Source organism: Dendrobates tinctorius, unplaced genomic scaffold (assembly GCF_039654945.1).
Source record: "Dendrobates tinctorius isolate UK_male_01 unplaced genomic scaffold, ASM3965494v1 ptg000012l, whole genome shotgun sequence".
NCBI classification, from domain to species: domain Eukaryota; kingdom Metazoa; phylum Chordata; class Amphibia; order Anura; family Dendrobatidae; genus Dendrobates; species Dendrobates tinctorius.
In genome coordinates this window covers 1403739-1426857 of record NW_027361680.1, presented here as the reverse complement: position 1 = coordinate 1426857, position 23119 = coordinate 1403739, and the positions used below count along the sequence as shown (strand labels likewise).

General features: G+C 50.5%; 1 protein-coding gene across 1 annotated transcript in view; it reads right to left on the bottom strand.

Annotated features, from left to right (window-relative positions):
- The window catches only part of FAM78B (family with sequence similarity 78 member B), a 229460-nt gene extending 215282 nt beyond the window's left edge, over positions 1-14178 (bottom strand). The window contains exon 1 of the mRNA XM_073557943.1: positions 13916-14178. Within this exon, the coding sequence (XP_073414044.1) occupies positions 13916-14178 (263 nt within the window). The remainder of the gene's footprint in view (positions 1-13915) is intronic.
- Between the last annotated feature and the right edge of the window lie 8941 nt (positions 14179-23119).

The following is a 23119-nucleotide window of genomic DNA, read 5'->3' as shown; positions in this document are numbered from 1 at the left end:
AACTGACTAGTGAAGTTGCTAAGGCTTCCCCTGACGAAGACAGACACTGAAGCGCACGTTGGGGTGGACGCATCCAACTGACAGCGCTCACTAGCACTAGGTAATACTTACATCAGTATTTTGTACAGCAGCAGGTCACCTTAACAATTACTATCCCTGTGACTATTATTGTCATTACTTTTGCATCTTATCTATATTATATTGCCTGCTACTGGCGAATTCCTGGCACCAATTGCACATGCACTTTCAATAGCGTCTATATATAAAACATACCTGTACATGCTTGTTTCATATTGTTCTATATTTTTTGCAGCAATTCATCACTAGTATATTATACTGACATTATCATGTTTTTCCTTGCAATTATGCACTTTCTAATTTGCGTTTACAGGTAATGATGTCTATATAAAATCTGCTGCTATTGTATATACATATTTATTAATATTTTGCATTGTCCCTTGTGTATTGCGTCCGCTATTTCACTGGTCATTCTTTCCCACCCCTACCTTATTTTAAGTGTTTTGTAATATGAATAAAGTTGTAATTTTTTTTAATCTATTTTGGGCTCTTAAATTCATTTTTTTCTTATTACCTCCCAATAGGGTAGGGTGCCTTAAATATCAGATGTCTCCCAGCTATTGGCTGGATTCTGGGATGAAACAGACGCAGAGGAAATGTGGACGGGTAAGTGAAACCGCCGGCGTCCCTGCAGGGGGGAGGAAGGGGCGCTGCACTAACAATAATACACAATTCCTTCTGTTTTGGAGGTGGTAGTGGCCCCCTTACCTTTTGGGCCCGTGTGGCTGGAAAGTTTGCGCAAATGGTATGTCTACCCAGATCAGTGGAACTCTAGGGGAAAGGATACGGTACTTTCTTCAACAGCTCAATTTTTGTTTCTGCTTTAAAAAGACAATGTAATATGTCCTATAGCTCTTCTAAAATCTAGCCGAAAGGGCGCACATGTAATGCTTTACACATCGGGGTTCATTTCTCCTGATAATAGAGAGAAGCAGCAACTATCTAAAGCAGAGGTCTCAAACACGCGGGGCCGCATGCGGTCCCTGAGTCAGGCATCTGTGGCCCGCAGGGCCGCCATCAGGACATGACAGCCCTTACAAGTGTATGGGGCCTGGTGATTTGGGGGGCCCGCCCGGCGCCCGAGCATGCTGGCAGCCCGGTCCGTGCTCAGGCCCCCCCCTACATTTTTTTCAGGCTTTTCCAGCGGTGCTGCTTTACGGCCTCCTCCCCGATGCACCATGGTCCAGCGCCGCCCCCTCACGTGACATCACACGGTGCTCTGCTCCACTTCCTCATTCCGGAGCAGAGCGGTGTGCGCGCGTCACATGGGACTGGGAGCGGTGGCAGAAGACGGTGGACGGCGGCGGGACGGCGAGGTGCAGAGGGCAGGCAGAGTCACAGGTGGCGGCGAGCGAGCAAGGTAATGTAAGTAGTCTTTGTCTGTCTCTCTTTCGCTCTCTCTCCGAAGTCTCCGGTGGCATGGTGGCCACGTTGATGATGGGGGGAGCCAGGGGGACAAATCTCCAGCGTCCATGATTAGTAGGCACATTGTTGACTGTCTCTACAGTCTCCACCTGCAGCTCAGCTCGTAGTCCTTTCCGTTCAGTCAGCACAGACTGTGCTGACCAGTACCAGAATTTTGACTGTCTCCACCTGCAGCTCAGCCCGTAGTCCTATCCTTTTAGTCAGCACAGACTGTACTGACCAGTACCAGCATGTTGACTGTCTCTACCTGCATCTCAGCCCGTAGTCCTATCCTTTTAGTCAGCACAGACTGTGCTGCACAGTACCAGCATGCTGCTGACTGTGTTGGGGTTAGGGTTGGAGTTAGAATTGGGGGGTTTCCACTGTTTAGGCATATCAGGGGCTCTCCAAACGCGACATGGCGTCTGATCTCAATTCCAGCCAATTCTGCGTTGAAAAAGTCAAACGGTGCTCCTTCCCTTCCAAGCTCTGCCATGCACCCAAACAGTGGTTTACCCCCACATATTGGGTATCCCTTGAAGAAAGATAATTAAAATATACAAAAAAAAGTTACCAAATGTTTAATAGGTTAGAGTAGAGTAGGGCCCTGTAAATAGAATTGCTATAGTAGTTCAAAAAACAATTAACAATAATTTTCTACTGTATTAAGTTTGAAAGGAATGCGGCCCGCCAGCTTAAATTTTTCTATGTGCGGCCCATTTACTCTGCCGAGTTTGAGACCCCTGGTCTAAAGGCTCATTCAGATGACCGTGTAACTTGGTCTGAGATTGGACCGCAATGTATGGACCGGCCAGGGGTCTCCTAACCTGAGTGAGACAGCCTCATAGAAATACATTGAGAGACCCGCAGCCAGTCTGATCTCAGACCAATGAGCATGGACGGCTGAATGAGCCTTTAGAAAACATTGTCTCGTGTTAATGCAAGTACTTGGCTAAGTGCTAACACACACGGCTGTAAGATGAATTCATCTCTAATATAGACTATGTAGTTGAGAATTTAAAGGTCATCGTCCTTTTCCTTCGGCGGTCTTTTCTAGAACCTCTATGGCAAATAATAGGAATATAATTACGTTACTGGTACAAATAGAATAATTTATATATTTTACATTTATATACCAGTTATCAAACCTGTTGGCCTCCTTCTAGCCTCTGGCCGGCTGAGATCAGAGCCGTGGCACGAACGGCTCCCTCCTAATAATAACGGGAATGGCAGGATTTCAGCGGCACGGGTCACGCCCCGCTCACGTGCTCTCTCGGTCACTTGTAATGTATGTGATGCAGCGTACTCCTGCTGCACCGAAATACAAATGCAGAAGGAAGCGGTAGTGGAATACAGCACCAAACGCCAATCATCCAATGGTCCAGAACATCCGCTAATTCAGCGTAAGTCAAAATTAGGATTCACACAGACAGATTTTCAGTCTGTATTAGATTTGTATAGAAGTGAACATGTCTTAAGACATATGCTAAATTATCAGACCATTAAGGAGAGATTCTCATTAAAGGGTCTTTCCCTACTAGATGCATATATCCCACAGAAGCAGTTCCCAAATCCTTGACTCAATGGAGCATGTGTGTTCATGTCCAACCACCACCCTATTCATCTGTATGGGTCTGATGGAAATAGTTATTCACACGAGACGCTGAGACCCTCGTTCTCAGAAGCAGCGGTGGTCCTAGAGGACAGATCCCAAGTCTTTATACTTTTAACACCTATCCCATAGACAAGTGATCAATATATATAGAAGGAACATTTATGTTATATCAACAGCATATCCCAAAAATGCCTGCTAGGTGCTGGATTCACACCAAGACATTGCTCATAGGCGTCTGGCTGCGCTCGTAGGTCTCCATCTTTCTGAGGCGAGTACACCTATACCTTGGGCATTCCCTAAATGTATTCGATGGGAATACGCCTTTATAGGCTAGGGCCAACCAACCGTAGATTCTCTCATTTGACAGAATAGGGTCGATTCGGCTAGTGACACTCTAACCAACCTCTGATCAAAGTATGATCTGAGTGTCAGCTAAGTGTGATCTGGTTCTCTTGGATGACAGAACTGCAGTACACTGTGAGGAGAAGAGAGAACAAAATTTCTCCATCCTCTCCATTCTATGAGTCTGCGAAAATCAGACTGCACTCAGATGTCATCCAAGTGCAATCCGATGTTTTCCACGCAACCATAGACTTGAATTGGTGAGTCTCATCCAAATTACACAGGATGCAGCACTTTTTTTCTCAGGCATAACCTTTATGAGAAAAAAAATGTTGATCAGCACTGCCCGATAGTATAACAGTGGTCTGAGTGTTATCTCATAAAAAAATTAGATAGCACTCGTCCAATTAATACAGTGGTGTGAGCGAGCCCAAATAATGATCCTTTTCCTATCTATCCCATACCAAAAGTTAGAAAACAATTAGATGAAGAGTAATGATGGTGCCTTAAATCTGATCTTCCCTATTTTTACCAGGCCAATTTTAGCAACATTTCCCACTATATGACAAGGCGGACACAGCCCTACTGCTCACTGAGCATTTCACTAATATAGATATCACCTGCTCGGTATATGGTGTAGAGACACATTCCAGCCGTGTGGGCGCATTCCCGGGCCCAATCTGTGCATTCCTCCGCAACCATAAGGAATGCGGCATTCCCACCTGCCATCCTACGGCATCACAGAAGCTGGTGCACAGGCCGGAGTCGGGTTCATTCAGATACAACTTTTACAAATATGTGGTGATGATCCCCGGCCAAGTGTCAGTGCAATTAAGGACTTGTTCAGATGAGAACATAACTGGTCTATGTGCTGCTCATGTGCACCACGCAGCGTACATGGAGGGCACATGGACTAATCATAGCCAGCGCTTACCGATGGTCCACATTGGAAATATTTCAGACTATTCGGCCCCACCACAATAATGCATGCCATCTAGTACCCGTCTGCAATGTGGACTAACACACAGAACTGCCCGCGGAGCTAGTCCCGTCTGCAATGTGGACTAGCACACAGAACTGCCCGTGGTGCTAGTCCCGTCTGCAATGTGGAATAGCAAACAGAACTGCCCGTGGCGCTAGTCCCGTCTGCAATGTGGACTAGCACACAGATCTGCCCACGGTGCTAGTCCCATCTGCAAAGTGGACTAGCACACAGAACTACCTGTGGAGCTATTCCCATCTGCAATGTGGAGTAGCACACAGAACTGCCCGTGGTGCTAGTCCCGTCTGCAATGTGGACTAGCACACAGATCTGCCCGCGGTGCTAGTCCCATCTGCATTGAGGACTAGCACACAGAACTACCCATGGAGCTATTCCCATCTGCAATGTGCAGTAGCACACAGGACTGCCCGCGGAGCTATTCCCATCTGCAATGTGCAGTAGCACACAGAACTGCCCGCGAAGCTAGTCCCATCTGCAATGTGGAGTAGCACACAGAACTGCCCGCGGAGCTAGTCCAGCCTGCAATGTGTACTAGCACACAGAACTGCCCATGGAGCTAGTACCGCCTGCAATGTGGACTAGCACACAGAACTGCCTGCGGAGCTAGTACCGCCTGCAATGTGGACTAGCACACAGAACTGCCTGCGGAGCTAGTACCGCCTGCAATGTGGACTAGCACACAGAACTGCCCGCAGAGCTAGTCCCATCTGCAATATGGACTAGCACACAGAACTGCCCGCGGAGCAGCACACAGAACCGAACTCAGAGCTAGTCCCGTCTGCAATGTGGACTAGCACACAGAACTGCCCGCGGAGCTAGTCCTGGCTGCAATGTGGACTAGCACACAGAACTGTGTTATGATTGGGTCACCGAGGAGGAAAACAAGACCAAGCTAAGCAACAGAAAACCAGAGAGGTTGGTAACTAAGCGGATTGCAGACCCCTGATCCTATCCACACAACTAGCAGTAGCCGTGGAGCGTACCTACAATGATTCTAGATGCCTCGTCACAGCCAGAGGACTAAATAAGCCTAACGCAAGAAAGGGGAAATCTAAACTGCCCCAGAGCAGACCCCAAAGGAATAAATAGCCCCCCAACCTATATTGTCGGTGAGACAAGATGAAAACACAAACACAGGTAGGAAAATAGGCTGAGCAAACGATGGGGCCCACACTAACTAGAAAGGACAGGAAAGAAAAATACTGTCTGCAATCACGCCAAAAAACCCTGCAAAAATGTCCAACACTTCTGATAGCAAAAAAAAACTCTGAAGTCACTAGACTTCACCCACTATATCAGCACTCTGGCATATTCTGAAAACAGAGCAAAAAGAGGCCAATCTAATAAGGGACAAAAAGCAAACTGGCACAAACAGTAACATAAGGATGGAAATTCAGCACAGCCCCAGCCGGGGCTGGGTGAGCACACAAAACTGAATAGACAAAACCAAATCAAATGTGAACAATAGCAAAGAACACATAGCTTGAGAATGCAGGGACTGATCTGGAAACTACGACCTCAGGAGGCAGGAAAAATCACCAGCAGGGACTGAGGGAGTCGGCTGTCTTAAATCCAGTCAGAGACTCCAGATGTCCAATCGTCATCCTCATTATCAGGTGGCAGGTCTCTGTTAATGAAGCTGATCTAATTACCTCCTGCAACCACCAGAGGGAGCCCGGAAAGAGAACTCACGACTCCTCTGTCAATACAACCAGCTCCACCACCCTCACCAGCAACCAGAGGTAGACCAGAAAGTGAATTCACAACAGAACTGCCCGCGGAGCTAGTACTGCCTGCAATGTGGAGCAGCATACAGAACTGCCCGCAGAGCTAGTCACGTTTGCAATGTGGACTAGTACACAGAACTGCCCACGGAGCGGCACACAGAACCGCCCTCTGAGCTAGTCCCGTCTGCAATATGGACTAGCACACAGAACTGCCCGTGGTGCTAGTCCCGTCTGCAATGTGGACTAGCACACAGATCTGCCCGTGGTGCTAGTCCCATCTGCAATGTGAACTAGCACACAGAACTACCCGTGGAGCTATTCCTATCTGCAATGTGGAGTAGCACACAGAACTGCCCTCGAAACTAGTCCTGCCTGCAATGTGCACTAGCACACAGAACTGCCCTCGAAACTAGTCCCGCCTGCAATGTGCACTAGCACACAGAACTGCCCGTGAAGCTAGTCCCGCCTACAATGTGCACTAGCACACAGAACTGCCCACGAAGCTAGAGCCGCTTGCAATGTGGAGTAGAACACAGAACTGCCGATGGAGCTAGTACTGCCTTTAATTTTACAATGCGACTTTCCAGCAAGAATTCCAGAATTACATTCCGCGGGAAATATGTGACAAAACCGTATTTTAATTCCCGCATATTTCCAGCGAAAAAACTAGGGATTTGCAAGCATAATTAGCTTGCACAATGCTAGCGTTTTCCAAGGGATCTGTAGCATCGCTTGGAAAATTGATTGACAGGTTTGTCACACTCGTCAAACATAGTGTTTGATAAGTGTGACCAACTTTTTACTATTGAGGCTGCCTATGCAGCACCAGTAGTAAAAAGATTTAATGTTAAAAATAATTTTTTAAAAAAAATCTTGTTTTTCTCACCTTCCGACGTCCCGCACAACTTTCCCGATCATCGCAATGCTCCCGGCAGGTACCGTTCCCAGTGATGCATTGCGCCAATGACCTTTGATGACGACGCGATCTTGTGAGACTGCTACGGTGTTGTGATCCGTGACGTCATCAAAGGTCATTAGCGCAATGCATCCCTGGGAACGGGACCTGCCGGGAGGGACATCTGAAGGTGAGAATATCCCTATTTTTTATTTTAATTCTATTTTTTACAGGGATATGGTACCCAGAGCCTGGAGGAGAATTTCCTCTCCTCCAGACCGTGGGTACTATCCGCAAATATTCTGCTTAGGCCTCTTTCACACTTCCGTTTTTGACCATCAGTCAAAATCCGCCAGTTTTTGAAAAAAAACGGATCCGCCATTTTTTTGGCGGATCCATTTTTTTCCCTATTGAGTTGCATTACCGGCGGATCTTGACGGATGGCCATCCGTTGGATCCGTTTTTTTGCAGATCCGCCAAAATGTTTGCGTCCGCCAGCATGCCTGGACGGACCCTGCAACATTTTTTTGACTGTAGGATCCGCATTTTACAGTGTGCATGCCCGGAGAAAGGAAATCAGCCGGGGATTTAACCCTGAAATCATTTCTGGCGGTGGAAAAAAAAAATTCTCTCTCTCTCTCTCCTTCCCGGACTGCGGTTCCTTTAAAATTCTGCATTCAACGGATCCGTAAAAAAAAACGGTCCGGTGGCATCCGTTTGCATCAGTTACAAACGGATCCGCTTTACGCCATTTTGGCGGATTTTAACTGACATGAAAAAACGGAAGTGTGAAAGAGGCCTTACTTTTCGCATGGTGGGCACAGCCACATGCGGAAAGTAAGCAGAACAATGCATTCCTATGTGTGCGGAATCGCCGTGATTCCGCAAAATTAATGAGCGTGCTGCGTATTTTTCCGCGATGCGATTCTGCCGCGGAAAGATCCGCAGCATTAGCACAGCATTGCGGAATCCCATAGGAATGCATGGGATGCTGTTTTTTTGAGTTTTCGCGGCAAAATTGTGCATTTAAAATCACTGCAAAAAAAAACGCTACGTGTAAACACAGCCTAAGCTCAAATAAGACAATTAATTACCGTAAGTAGTTTATGACACTTCTAGAGTAAAAATGCTTGAAGGTCTGCAACTTTTGGTGTTTTTATGCTAGTCCCAGCCAACTATTTGTAAAGTGAGCAGAACTTAGCCAAAAGGATAATCAGGCAAGCACTATCCAAATTAATGGTAATTTATGCCATAAAAGTGGCAGAAAAAATGACCGAAATGTAGTTCAGCCGGTGACCAGGGCACAGTTCTTATGTTGGCACACGACAGCTAAAAGATTAACACGCACGCCTGGTAAAGGCTTTGGCACATCTTACTCAGGCACATATAAAATACCAGTCTGGATAATCAGGACTAAAGATTACTTGGAATCCACAGAAGTACAATGACTTTTCAGAACGTCTCTGCTGCCAGGAGATCTGGACACAATGAATGGACCCAGAAGAGTCAAACAGTTTACGTACCTGGGAGATGATGCACACATCGGAAAAGTAATCAGTGCAGTATGGAGGTGGCAAACTGAGTCATAGGAATCCCTGACAGCAAAGGACCACGCAGGCGGAGAGCGATCATCTGGTGGTGACAGGATTTACAGCACAAGCTCTGCCGGAAGGAAAGATGGCAGATAGTCTTCAAGGAAGCCCTGCTTATAGCTGGATGGGTAACGTATGTAGAGGCAGCACCACACATTAAATGGCTTACAGTCACACTGCTTGAGAGTGTAGGACAATGTGGTCTCCGCCTGTGACACCTGCAGGACATGTACAGATCTCATTGTAATGGGCTTATAATGAGCAGTACAGTAGCCACCAGAATGTGCCAAGGTGGAGCAATAGTCCCCGCTCCTTACGACTGCTGGAGGCAGCATTTGGGAGATATGTAGTTCCTCCTCAGAGAGTAAAAACACCAGATAGAACATTGTTACAGTAACATCAAGAGAATATGGTAGAAATCTTCTGTGGATCCAGCGCTGATGATCCCATGGCCCCGAGGCCAGTGACTTGGTGCAGGGGACACGTGCTGATACCACAGCTCCAGGAACATATAAAGACTGTCAGGGACTAAAGCAAAGGGTTAATCTTATGACATGTCCTGCAGCTAATTTATATCATGAATCTAAAGCTCCTGAAAACCCCTTTCCCTGAGCCAAGGAGTCAGCAGCTCCATCAACCTTGACATTTCAGAGTCTCCATCAGCCTGCCCCATGGTACAGGGATGCCACATGCCAGGAGAGAGAGAGTGCCCTGGCCAATAAGAGATTGCCTGGCTAGAGTTTTCCTTTAATGATTACTCATTAACCCCTTAGTGACAGGGCCAATTTTTTAAATCAGACCACTGTCACTTTATGGGGTAATAACTCTGGAACGCTTCAACGGATCCCACTGATTCTGAGAATGTTTTTTCGGGACACATTGTACTTCATGATAGTGGTAAATTTATGTCAATATTTTCTGTGTTTATTTATAAAAATATCATAAATGTTACAAAAATGTGTAAAAAAAATTAGCAATTTTTGAACTGTGAATGATTATCCCTTTACACCAGATAGCCATACCACACAAAAACATTAATATTTCCCTCATGTCTGCTTTACATCAGCACCATTTGTAAAACGTTGCTTTATTTTGTTAGCATTTTAGGAAGTTTAAAAATGGAGCAGCAATTGTTCATTTTGTCAAGGAAATTAACAAAATGTATGTTTTCAGGGACCTGTCCAGGTTTGAAGGGACTTTGGGGGTCTTATATATTGGAAACCCCCCAAAAGTGACACCATTTTAAAACCAGCACCCCCTGACATACTGAAAGCTGCAGTCAGGTAGTTTATTAACCCTTCAGGTGCTTTTCAGGAATTCATGCAAAGTGGCGTAACAGGAATGAAGAAATGTATTGCTATCTTGTGAACAGGCCGCAGTAGCCGGCAGACCATAAGGCTGTTATTTGGCCATGAAATGCCATAGCAAACAGCAGGAGCACACAATCATTGTCTCAGGGTGCTGATGGGGTTATAGAGGGAGACCCCGCACGCTGTTAACCGTCTACATGCTGTACTCATTATTGACAGCAGCATTTAAGGCTAAGTGACTATAGTCAGCACCAACACTGATCGTGGCTGATACAGCAAGTTGTCAGCTATAGTGTACAGCCGGCAGATAAAGGATTGTCACCTGTATGGGGAGGCTAGTCCCTGATATCGCAGGTCAGTAAAAAGACATATTGGTGGTCACCATGTATTAAGGGTAAATCCCTGTTCAGACTATGTGTAAAGACCCTCACTTACTGTACATGCAGGGAAAAGCCGGCTACATGTGTGGTAAGTGAAGACTGACAGATGAGCCTGTGGCATCCATCATGTATTACACTACCATGCCCATGCCGTATGTTTAAAGGGAGTTTGACAGTGGAGAATGACTATTCAAACTAAGCACAGCCCCCTGTCAGGGACATAGCCAGAAGAGTACATTCACAGGCGCAGTCACCTGATGAAACGGGCTTGTTCACTATGAGAATTTTTTAAATTGGCTTAAAAATCATCATCCTCAGCAGCACAGTCTTATGTAAACTGGACATGTGCTGCCGAGAACCATTATTATATTCACACAGAACAATCGTAACGATGATGGTTCTGTGCTGGGAGCGGCGGGCACATGAAAGCAAATAATAGACTCGCATGCATGCGGTCACATGCTGACTAGACTGTATCCAGCTTTACTCAATGCAAGTCCGGACACAGTCTAGTCGGAATGTGGCTGGGATTATGCAAATCGCACATTTGTGGTCACATGACTGCTCGCCATAGAGTGACTGCAGACTTGCAGCCTAAGAGCAGACAACTCCTTTAAGGAAAGGGAATCAATTTCATATAAGAAAATAGCCCCTTTAAAGTGCATGTTAATTTCAAAATAAAGCTATGCCTTGTCAGTCCTTATATTCCTGCAGGTGCTGAGTGATAACTAACATGTCTCACATTACAGCTCTCACAAGAGATGTCCGTCACCTCCCAGACACCCCAAAAACTCTCCGAACCTCATCCAGAAATAACGGATGTTTTTTATCGGCTTTGTCATCCGTATGGCATCGGCTTTTACACATCAACACTTACATTTACAAGACCAAATACTGTTTCCCAGGTTAAACACTTGCACTGTGTCCAAAGAGATTGGACACTACACTGCTCTTCCATATGGGATCCATTTTTTGGCTCATCCAAAGTCTTGAACAGGCGACCCTCATCCGAAATATGATTTTTTTCAGGAGGACATTCAGTCCATGAAAGAAGCCGCTCACCTGAACAGCGTAGTGGTCACTAGATGTGAGAGATGGGGCAGAGCGGCCCGGCCACGGATACCAAATAAGAGGACATGTTATGTAATGTGACATAGGAAGCCAGAAGATGAAGGAGCAGGGACCCTCACAGGCAGCGGGACGCGGAAATGTCCGCTACAGAGTGGAGTCTACAGCAATCTTCCAAATGTTCCCACAAGGATTATGGCTATCGGAGGGCTTACAGCATCACCGCAGCGGCATGACCTCACCACATGCAGAATACAGGCCTCCAGAAACAGCGGCGGCATGTCCTCACCACATGCAGAATACAGGCCTCCAGAAACAGCGGCGACATGTCCTCACCACATGCAGAATACAAGCCTCCAGAAACAGCAGCATGTCCTCACCACATTCAGAATACAAGCCTCCAGAAACAGCAGCATGTCCTCACCACATTCAGAATACAGGCCTCCAGAAACAGCAGCATGTCCTCACCACATTCAGAATACAGGCCTCCAGAAACAGCAGCATGTCCTCACCACATGCAGAATACAAGCCTCCAGAAACAGCAGCATGTCCTCACCACATTCAGAATACAAGCCTCCAGAAACAGCAGCATGTCCTCACCACATTCAGAATACAGGCCTCCAGAAACAGCAGCATGTCCTCACCACATTCAGAATACAAGCCTCCAGAAACAGCAACATGTCCTCACCACATTCAGAGTACAGGCCTCCAGAAACAGCAGCATGTCCTCACCACATTCAGAATACAGGCCTCCAGAAACAGCAGCATGTCCTCACCACATTAAGAATACAAGCCTCCAGAAACATCGGCATGTCCTCATCACATTCAGAATACAAGCCTCCAGAAACAGCAGTATGTCCTCACCACATTCAGAATACAAGCCTCCAGAAACAGCAGCATGTCCTCACCACATGCAGAATACAGGCCTCCAGAAACAGCAGCATGTCCTCACCACATGCAGAATACAAGCCTCCAGAAACAGCAGCATGTCCTCACCACATTCAGAATACAAGCCTCCAGAAACAGCGGCATGACCTCACCACATTCAGAATACAAGCCTCCAGAAACAGCAGCATGTCCTCACCACATTCAGAGTACAGGCCTCCAGAAACAGCGGCATGTCCTCACCACATTCAGAGTACAGGCCTCCAGAAACAGCGGCATGACCTCACCACATTCAGAATACAAGCCTCCAGAAACTGCAGCATGTCCTCACCACATTAAGAATACAAGCCTCCAGAAACATCGGCATGCCGAGTACAGGCCTCCAGAAACCGTGGCATGTCCTCGCCACATGCAGAATACAAGTCTCCAGAAACAGCGGCGGCATGTCCTCACCATATGCAGAGTACAGGCCTCCAGAAACAGCGGCGGCATGTCCTCACCACATGCAGAATTCAGGCCTCCAGAAACAGCAGCAGCATGTCCTCCCCACATGCAGAGTACAGACCTCCAGAAACAGCAGCAGCATGTCCTCACCACATGCAGAGTACAGACCTCCAGAAACAGCAGAAGCATGTCCTCACCACATGCAGAATACAGGCCTCCAGAAACAGCAGCGGCATGTCCTCACCACATGCAGAGTACAGGTCTCCAGAAACAGCGGCGGCATGTCCTCACCACATGCAGAATACAGGCCTCCAGAAACAGCGGCCTGGATTCTGCTTCACCAGGATGGCCAGGTGTCCTGGCAGCATTCCTGTAATGTGGCAGAGCAAAGAGCTGCTCTGTAGGAACGGTCTGCAACAAAAGCTACTGGTAGCAAGTGGAAGTTGTGCCCAAGCGTGGCCCCCATCAGTGACAGTGGACATCCAGGCCTCTGACAACATGTGAACCATCAGTGGGGGATAGGATTCCCTGCCCTATTATTTGACATATCAGGGGTTGGGGTGGCACGGGTTACTCTTACCTGGCCACTTCTCTCTGGTACAGAGGCGATCTTGATCCAGTAATACAAGGCGCACCAACTTATCACACATGGCATTCTCTGCCAACCCACTACTGTTCTGCCATACGGGTACTGAGACGTCCAGGTATTAGAAAGTGGCGTTCTGCTGGATCACGGCGTACCATCCCACTCACTGGGCCGCCAGCCTCAGCCTGCCTACAGATAGGGCATGTGGCCGACTAACACAGCATGGCGAGACAACCTGACAATACATCTTAGTCCGGAGCTGTCACTGAGGCACAATACACAGAGCAGCCCTAAAGGCATGGAAATCTCCAAGCTTCAGGAGCATTACCCAGTGCCATCATTTAGGGGGCACTGCTAGGACCCCTGCTGCTAGACCCTGTCTCACATCCAGATGTTGGCACTTGGTGATGTCTCCGAACCTTCTGGAGGCCATAACTTTGGCTATATGGGCAGAGTTGGCCTGGAGATGCCAGTATCACAGGGTGATGGGGTACACGCGCCCTCCACATGCTGGGGGTCCCTGCCTGTCACATCACCTTGGTAAGAGCATACATGGTGACTGGCACATGCCATCCAGCTGACTTACATGCCCAGGTCGCTGTACATGTTGAAGAACTCCATTTGGTTGCAGGCTTGGATCCATCCCACCACCCAGGTGTCATTCCTGGGCAGGGGCGGCATGACCACCCGGGCCGAGGCTTTGAAGTACGGGGTCTTGTACCTTAAGACAATGGGCGAGTTCTCCTCTATGGAGGTCGGGCACTGGTCTATGGTGGCGCACACGTCATACACGGTGATGTTCTCCCTCCGGATGCGGGACTTGCAGGTGAGGCTCTGCAGACAGCCCATGATTGCCGCTTCGCTCGGGGGCAGGAGGGCAGAGGCATCAATTCCACGGAACAGGGCGATCGCCGCGGTGGCAGACAATGGAGGCAGCAGAGTGGGCTCCGGCCGCCGCGTCCTGTGTCATGTGTGGCAGGGCTCCGGGATGGTGGGGATGCTGAGCGGCAGTCCTGGGAGGCTGCAGAGTGGTAACACTACCCAGCCGCACACTGATGGATGGAGGCCCCCGCCCCTCCTCCTCCTCACTGCCATGCCGAGCGCCAGTGCCACCTGTGCCCCCCGCCCGGCTCAGCGCGGCTGCCGGCCTCGGCGGGACGCGGCATGTCCCAGGTGGCAGGAGCCGGGCACGGTGCGGGCAGCCGCTGTGTGCAGCCGGGAGGAGAAGCTCCCACTCACCGCGCTGTCACCGCATCAGGACGGGGGATGTGTGCGTGAGACTGCGGCGCATCCCCAGCAGCCGCCCCCCGGAGCAGCACCGCGAATACCGGCCTCACAGACTGTCCCTGCTCGGCCGCGGTAAGATTAGGTGTAAATCTCCGCTGCTGTCACACGCAGGTCGTGAGTGGGGAGGACGCGCACAGTACACGGGGACACGACATGCGGCCATTACTGCGGTGCCGGGTTTCTATCATTACTGGCGGCGTGTACCGGGAGGGCGGCTGTGCTGTGTGTACCGGGAGGGCGGCTGTGCTGTGCGGCCCGGGCTGACTACTGAGGCCTCACACACCCGCATCCTGCAGATAACGCGGGTGGTATCAGCCGCCACTAGGGGGAGCTCGCTGCATGCAGTCAATGGAGGTTGTCTGCAGTCGTGTCCGATAACCTACCCCTAGTTCTGCCCTGTAACCTACCCCTAGTTCTGCCCTGTAACCTACCCCTAGTGCTGCCCTGTAACCTACCCCTAGTGCTGCCCTGTAACCTACCCCTACTGCTGCCTTGTAACCTACCCCTAGTGCTGCCCTGTAACCTACCCCTAGTGCTGCCTTGTAACCTACCCCTAGTGCTGCCCTGTAACCTACCCCTACCCCTGCCCTGTAGCCTACCCCTAGTGCTGCCTTGTAACCTACCCCTAGTGCTGCCTTGTAACCTACCCCTAGTGCTGCCCTGTAACCTACCCCTAGTGCTTCCCTGTAACCTACCCCTAGTTCTGCCCTGTAACCTACCCCTAGTGCTGCCTTGTAATCTACCCCTAGTGCTGCCCTGTAACCTACCCCTAGTGCTGCCCTGTAACCTACCCCTAGTTCTGCCCTGTAACCTACCCCTAGTGCTGCCCTGTAACCTACCCCTACCCCTGCCCTGTAACCTACCCCTAGTGCTGCCTTGTAACCTACCCCTAGTGCTGCCCTGTAACCTACCCCTAGTGCTGCCTTGTAACCTACCCCTAGTGCTGCCCTGTAACCTACCCCTAGTTCTGCCCTGTAACCTACCCCTAGTGCTGCCCTGTAACCTACCCCTAGTGCTGCCCTGTAACCTACCCCTAGTGCTGCCCTGTAACCTACCCCTAGTTCTGCCTTGTAACCTACCCCTAGTGCTGCCCTGTAACCTACCCCTAGTGCTGCCCTGTAACCTACCCCTAGTGCTGCCCTGTAACCTACCCCTACTGCTGCCTTGTAACCTACCCCTAGTGCTGCCCTGTAACCTACCCCTAGTGCTGCCTTGTAACCTACCCCTAGTGCTGCCTTGTAACCTACCCCTAGTGCTGCCCTGTAACCTACCCCTAGTGCTGCCCTGTAACCTACCCCTAGTGCTGCCCTGTAACCTACCCCTAGTTCTGCCTTGTAACCTACCCCTAGTTCTGCCCTGTAACCTACCCCTAGTGCTGCCCTGTAACCTACCCCTAGTGCTGCCCTGTAACCTACCCCTACTGCTGCCTTGTAACCTACCCCTAGTGCTGCCCTGTAACCTACCCCTAGTGCTGCCTTGTAACCTACCCCTAGTGCTGCCTTGTAACCTACCCCTAGTGCTGCCTTGTAACCTACCCCTAGTGCTGCCCTGTAACCTACCCCTACCCCTGCCCTGTAGCCTACCCCTAGTGCTGCCTTGTAACCTACCCCTAGTGCTGCCTTGTAACCTACCCCTAGTGCTGCCCTGTAACCTACCCCTAGTGCTTCCCTGTAACCTACCCCTAGTTCTGCCCTGTAACCTACCCCTAGTGCTGCCTTGTAATCTACCCCTAGTGCTGCCCTGTAACCTACCCCTAGTGCTGCCCTGTAACCTACCCCTAGTTCTGCCCTGTAACCTACCCCTAGTGCTGCCCTGTAACCTACCCCTACCCCTGCCCTGTAACCTACCCCTAGTGCTGCCTTGTAACCTACCCCTAGTGCTGCCCTGTAACCTACCCCTAGTGCTGCCTTGTAACCTACCCCTAGTGCTGCCCTGTAACCTACCCCTAGTTCTGCCCTGTAACCTACCCCTAGTGCTGCCCTGTAACCTACCCCTAGTTCTGCCCTGTAACCTACCCCTAGTGCTGCCCTGTAACCTACCCCTAGTTCTGCCCTGTAACCTACCCTTAGTGCTGCCCTGTAACCTACCCCTAGTGCTGCCCTATATAACCTACCCCTAGTGCTGCCCTGTAACCTACACCTAGTTCTGCCCTGTAACCTACCCCTAGTTCTGCCTTGTAACCTACCCCTAGTTCTGCCCTGTAACCTACCCCTAGTTCTGCACTGTAACCTACCCCTAGTGCTGCCCTGTAACCTACCCCTAGTGCTGCCCTGTAACCTACCCCTAGTGCTGCCCTGTAACCTACCCCTAGTTCTGCCTTGTAATCTACCCCTAGTGCTGCCCTATATAACGTACCCCTAGTTCTGCCCTGTAACCTACCCCTAGTACTGCCTTGTAACCTACCCCTAGTGCTGCCCTGTAACCTACCCCTAGTTCTGCCCTGTAACCTACCCCTAGTGCTGCCCTGTAACCTACCCCTAGTGCTGCCCTGTAACCTACCCCTACTGCTGCCTTGTAACCTACCCCTAGTGCTGCCCTGTAACCTACCCCTAGTGCTGCCTTGTAACCTACCCCTAGTGCTGCCTTGTAACCTACCCCTAGTGCTGCCTTGTAACCTACCCCTAGTGCTGCCCTGTAACCTACCCCTACCCCTGCCCTGTAACCTACCCCTAGTGCTGCCTTGTAACCTACCCCTAGTGCTGCCTTGTAACCTACCCCTAGTGCTGCCCTGTAACCTACCCCTAGTGCTTCCCTGTAACCTACCCCTAGTTCTGCCCTGTAACCTACCCCTAGTGCTGCCTTGTAATCTACCCCTAGTGCTGCCCTGTAACCTACCCCTAGTGCTGCCCTGTAACCTACCCCTAGTTCTGCCCTGTAACCTACCCCTAGTGCTGCCCTGTAACCTACCCCTACCCCTGCCCTGTAACCTACCCCTAGTGCTGCCTTGTAACCTACCCCTAGTGCTGCCCTGTAACCTACCCCTAGTGCTGCCTTGTAACCTACCCCTAGTGCTGCCCTGTAACCTACCCCTAGTTCTGCCCTGTAACCTACCCCTAGTGCTGCCCTGTAACCTACCCCTAGTGCTGCCCTGTAACCTACCCCTAGTGCTGCCCTGTAACCTACCCCTAGTTCTGCCTTGTAACCTACCCCTAGTGCTGCCCTGTAACCTACCCCTAGTGTTGCCCTGTAACCTACCCCTAGTTCTGCCCTGTAACCTACCCCTAGTGCTGCCCTGTAACCTACCCCTAGTTCTGCCCTGTAACCTACCCTTAGTGCTGCCCTGTAACCTACCCCTAGTGCTGCCCTATATAACCTACCCCTAGTGCTGCCCTGTAACCTACACCTAGTTCTGCCCTGTAACCTACCCCTAGTTCTGCCTTGTAACCTACCCCTAGTTCTGCCCTGTAACCTACCCCTAGTTCTGCACTGTAACCTACCCCTAGTGCTGCCCTGTAACCTACCCCTAGTGCTGCCCTGTAACCTACCCCTAGTGCTGCCCTGTAACCTACCCCTAGTTCTGCCTTGTAATCTACCCCTAGTGCTGCCCTATATAACGTACCCCTAGTTCTGCCCTGTAACCTACCCCTAGTACTGCCTTGTAACCTACCCCTAGTGCTGCCCTGTAACCTACCCCTAGTTCTGCCCTGTAACCTATCCCTAGTGCTGCCCTGTAACCTACCCCTAGTGCTGCCCTGTAACCTACCCCTACTGCTGCCTTGTAACCTACCCCTAGTGCTGCCCTGTAACCTACCCCTAGTGCTGCCTTGTAACCTACCCCTAGTGCTGCCCTGTAACCTACCCCTAGTGCTGCCTTGTAACCTACCCCTAGTGCTGCCCTGTAACCTACCCCTACCCCTGCCCTGTAACCTACCCCTAGTGCTGCCTTGTAACCTACCCCTAGTGCTGCCTTGTAACCTACCCCTAGTGCTGCCCTGTAACCTACCCCTAGTGCTTCCCTGTAACCTACCCCTAGTTCTGCCCTGTAACCTACCCCTAGTGCTGCCTTGTAATCTACCCCTAGTGCTGCCCTGTAACCTACCCCTAGTGCTGCCCTGTAACCTACCCCTAGTTCTGCCCTGTAACCTACCCCTAGTGCTGCCCTGTAACCTACCCCTACCCCTGCCCTGTAACCTACCCCTAGTGCTGCCTTGTAACCTACCCCTAGTGCTGCCCTGTAACCTACCCCTAGTGCTGCCTTGTAACCTACCCCTAGTGCTGCCCTGTAACCTACCCCTAGTTCTGCCCTGTAACCTACCCCTAGTGCTGCCCTGTAACCTACCCCTAGTGCTGCCCTGTAACCTACCCCTAGTGCTGCCCTGTAACCTACCCCTAGTTCTGCCTTGTAACCTACCCCTAGTGCTGCCCTGTAACCTACCCCTAGTGCTGCCCTGTAACCTACCCCTAGTTCTGCCCTGTAACCTACCCCTAGTGCTGCCCTGTAACCTACCCCTAGTTCTGCCCTGTAACCTACCCTTAGTGCTGCCCTGTAACCTACCCCTAGTGCTGCCCTATATAACCTACCCCTAGTGCTGCCCTGTAACCTACACCTAGTTCTGCCCTGTAACCTACCCCTAGTTCTGCCTTGTAACCTACCCCTAGTTCTGCCCTGTAACCTACCCCTAGTTCTGCACTGTAACCTACCCCTAGTGCTGCCCTGTAACCTACCCCTAGTGCTGCCCTGTAACCTACCCCTAGTGCTGCCCTGTAACCTACCCCTAGTTCTGCCTTGTAATCTACCCCTAGTGCTGCCCTATATAACGTACCCCTAGTTCTGCCCTGTAACCTACCCCTAGTGCTGCCTTGTAACCTACCCCTAGTGCTGCCCTGTAACCTACCCCTAGTTCTGCCCTGTAACCTACCCCTAGTGCTGCCCTGTAACCTACCCCTAGTGCTGCCCTGTAACCTACCCCTAGTGCTGCCCTGTAACCTACCCCTAGTGCTGCCCTGTAACCTACCCCTAGTTCTGCCTTGTAACCTACCCCTAGTGCTGCCTTGTAAACTACCCCTAGTTCTGCCCTGTAACCTACCCCTAGTGCTGCCCTGTAACCTACCCCTAGTGCTGCCTTTTAACCTACCCCTAGTTCTGCCTTGTAACCTACCCCTAGTTCTGCCCTGTAACCTACCCCTAGTTCTGCCCTGTAACCTACCCCTAGTTCTGCACTGTAACCTACCCCTAGTGCTGCCCTGTAACCTACCCCTAGTGCTGCCCTGTAACCTACCCCTAGTGCTGCCCTGTAACCTACCCCTAGTGCTGCCCTGTAACCTACCCCTAGTTCTGCCCTGTAACCTACCCCTAGTGCTGCCCTGTAACCTACCCCTAGTTCTGCCCTGTAACCTACCCTTAGTGCTGCCCTGTAACCTACCCCTAGTGCTGCCCTATATAACCTACCCCTAGTGCTGCCCTGTAACCTACACCTAGTTCTGCCCTGTAACCTACCCCTAGTTCTGCCTTGTAACCTACCCCTAGTTCTGCCCTGTAACCTACCCCTAGTTCTGCACTGTAACCTACCCCTAGTGCTGCCCTGTAACCTACCCCTAGTGCTGCCCTGTAACCTACCCCTAGTGCTGCCCTGTAACCTACCCCTAGTTCTGCCTTGTAATCTTCCCCTAGTGCTGCCCTATATAACGTACCCCTAGTTCTGCCCTGTAACCTACCCCTAGTGCTGCCTTGTAACCTACCCCTAGTTCTGCACTGTAACCTACCCCTAGTTCTGCACTGTAACCTACCCCTAGTGCTGCCCTGTAACCTACCCCTAGTTCTGCCTTGTAACCTACCCCTAGTGCTGCCCTATATAACCTACCCCTAGTTCTGCCCTGTAACCTACCCCTAGTGCTGCCTTGTAACCTACCCCTAGTTCTGCCCTGTAACCTACCCCTAGTGCTGCCCTGTAACCTACCCCTAGTTCTGCCCTGTAACCTACCCCTAGTGCTGCCTTGTAACCTACCCCTAGTGCTGCCCTGTAACCTACCCCTAGTGCTGCCCTGTAACCTACCCCTAGTTCTGCCCTGTAACCTACCCCTAGTGCTTCCCTGTAACCTACCCCTAGTTCTGCCCTGTAACCTACCCCTAGTGCTGCCCTGTAACCTACCCCTAGTGCTGCCATATATAACCTACCCCTAGTGCTGCCCTGTAACCTACACCTAGTTCTGCCCTGTAACCTCCCCCTATTTTTGCCTTGTAATCTACCCCTAATGCTGCACTATATAACCTACCCCTAGTGCTGCCCTGTAACCTACCCCTAGTTCTGCCTTGTAACCTACCCCTAGTGCTGCCCTGTAACCTACCCCTAGTTCTGCCTTGTAATCTACCCCTAGTGCTGCCCTATATAACCTACCCCTAGTGCTGCCCTGTAACCTACCCCTAGTTCTGCCTGTAACCTACCCCTAGTGCTGCCCTGTAACCTACCCCTAGTGCTGCCCTATATAACCTACCCCTAGTTCTGCCCTGTAACCTACCCCTAGTGCTGCCCTGTAACCTACCCCTAGTGCTGCCCTGTAACCTACCCCTAGTGCTGCCCTGTAACCTACCCCTAGTGCTGCCCTGTAACCTACCCCTAGTGCTGCCTTGTAACCTACCCCTAGTTCTGCCTTGTAACCTACCCCTAGTGCTGCCTTGTAACCTACCCCTATTGCTGCCCTGTAACCTACCCCTAGTGCTGCCCTGTAACCTACCCCTAGTGCTGCCCTGTAACCTACCCCTAGTGCTGCCCTGTAACCTACCCCTAGTGCTGCCCTGTAACCTACCCCTAGTGCTGCCTTGTAACCTACCCCTAGTTCTGCCTTGTAACCTACCCCTAGTTCTGCCCTGTAACCTACCCCTAGTTCTGCCCTGCAACCTACCCCTAGTGCTGCCCTGTAACCTACCCCTAGTGCTGCCCTGTAACCTACCCCTAGTGCTGCCCTGTAACCTACCCCTAGTTCTGCCTTGTAATCTACCCCTAGTGCTGCCCTATATAACGTACCCCTAGTTCTGCCCTGTAACCTACCCCTAGTGCTGCCTTGTAACCTACCCCTAGTTCTGCACTGTAACCTACCCCTAGTTCTGCACTGTAACCTACCCCTAGTGCTGCCCTGTAACCTACCCCTAGTTCTGCCTTGTAACCTACCCCTAGTGCTGCCCTATATAACCTACCCCTAGTTCTGCCCTGTAACCTACCCCTAGTTCTGCTTTGTAACCTACCCCTAGTTCTGCCCTGTAACCTACCCCTAGTGCTGCCCTGTAACCTACCCCTAGTTCTGCCCTGTAACCTACCCCTAGTGCTGCCTTGTAACCTACCCCTAGTTCTGCCCTGTAACCTACCCCTAGCGCTGCCCTGTAACCTACCCCTAGTGCTGCCCTGTAACCTACCCCTAGTTCTGCCCTGTAACCTACCCCTAGTGCTGCCCTGTAACCTACCCCTAGTTCTGCCCTGTAACCTACCCCTAGTGCTGCCCTGTAACCTACCCCTAGTGCTGCCCTATATAACCTACCCCTAGTGCTGCCCTGTAACCTACACCTAGTTCTGCCCTGTAACCTACCCCTAGTTTTGCCTTGTAATCTACCCCTAATGCTGCCCTATATAACCTACCCCTAGTGCTGCCCTGTAACCTACCCCTAGTTCTGCCCTGTAACCTACCCCTAGTGCTGCCCTGTAACCTACCCCTAGTTCTGCCCTGTAATCTACCCCTAGTGCTGCCCTGTAACCTACCCCTAGTTCTGCCTGTAACCTACCCCTAGTGCTGCCCTGTAACCTACCCCTAGTGCTGCCCTATATAACCTACCCCTAGTTCTGCCCTGTAACCTACCCCTAGTTCTGCCTTGTAATCTACCCCTAGTACTGCCCTACTGTTGTGGCCAAAAGTATTGCCCCCCCTGCATTTCTGTCAGATAATACTCAGTTTCTTCCTGAAAATGATTGCAAACACAAATTCTTTGGTATTATTATCTTCATTTAATTTGTCTTAAATGAAAAAACACAAAAGAGAATGAAGCAAAAAGCAAACATTGATCATTTCACACAAAACTCCAAAAATGTGCCAGACAAAAGTATTGGCACCCTCAGCCTAATACTTGGTTGCACAACCTTTAGCCAAAATAACTGCGACCAACCGCTTCCGGTAACCATCAATGAGTTTCTTACAATGCTCTGCTGGAATTTTAGACCATTCTTCTTTGGCAAACTGCTCCAGGTCCCTGATATTTGAAGGGTGCCTTCTCCAAAGTGCCATTTTTAGATCTCTCCACAGGTGTTCTATGGGATTCAGGTCTGGACTCATTGCTGGCCACCTTAGAAGTATCCAGTGCGTTCTCTCTGACCATTTTCTAGTGCTTTTTGAAGTGTGTTTTGGGTCATTGTCCTGCTGGAAGACCCATGGCCTCTGAGGGAGACCCAACTTTCTCACACTGGGCCCTACATTATGCTGCAAAATTTGTTGGTAGTCTTCAGACTTCATAATGCCATGCACACGGTCAAGCAGTCCGGTGCCAGAGGCAACAAATCAACCCCAAAACATCAGGGAACCT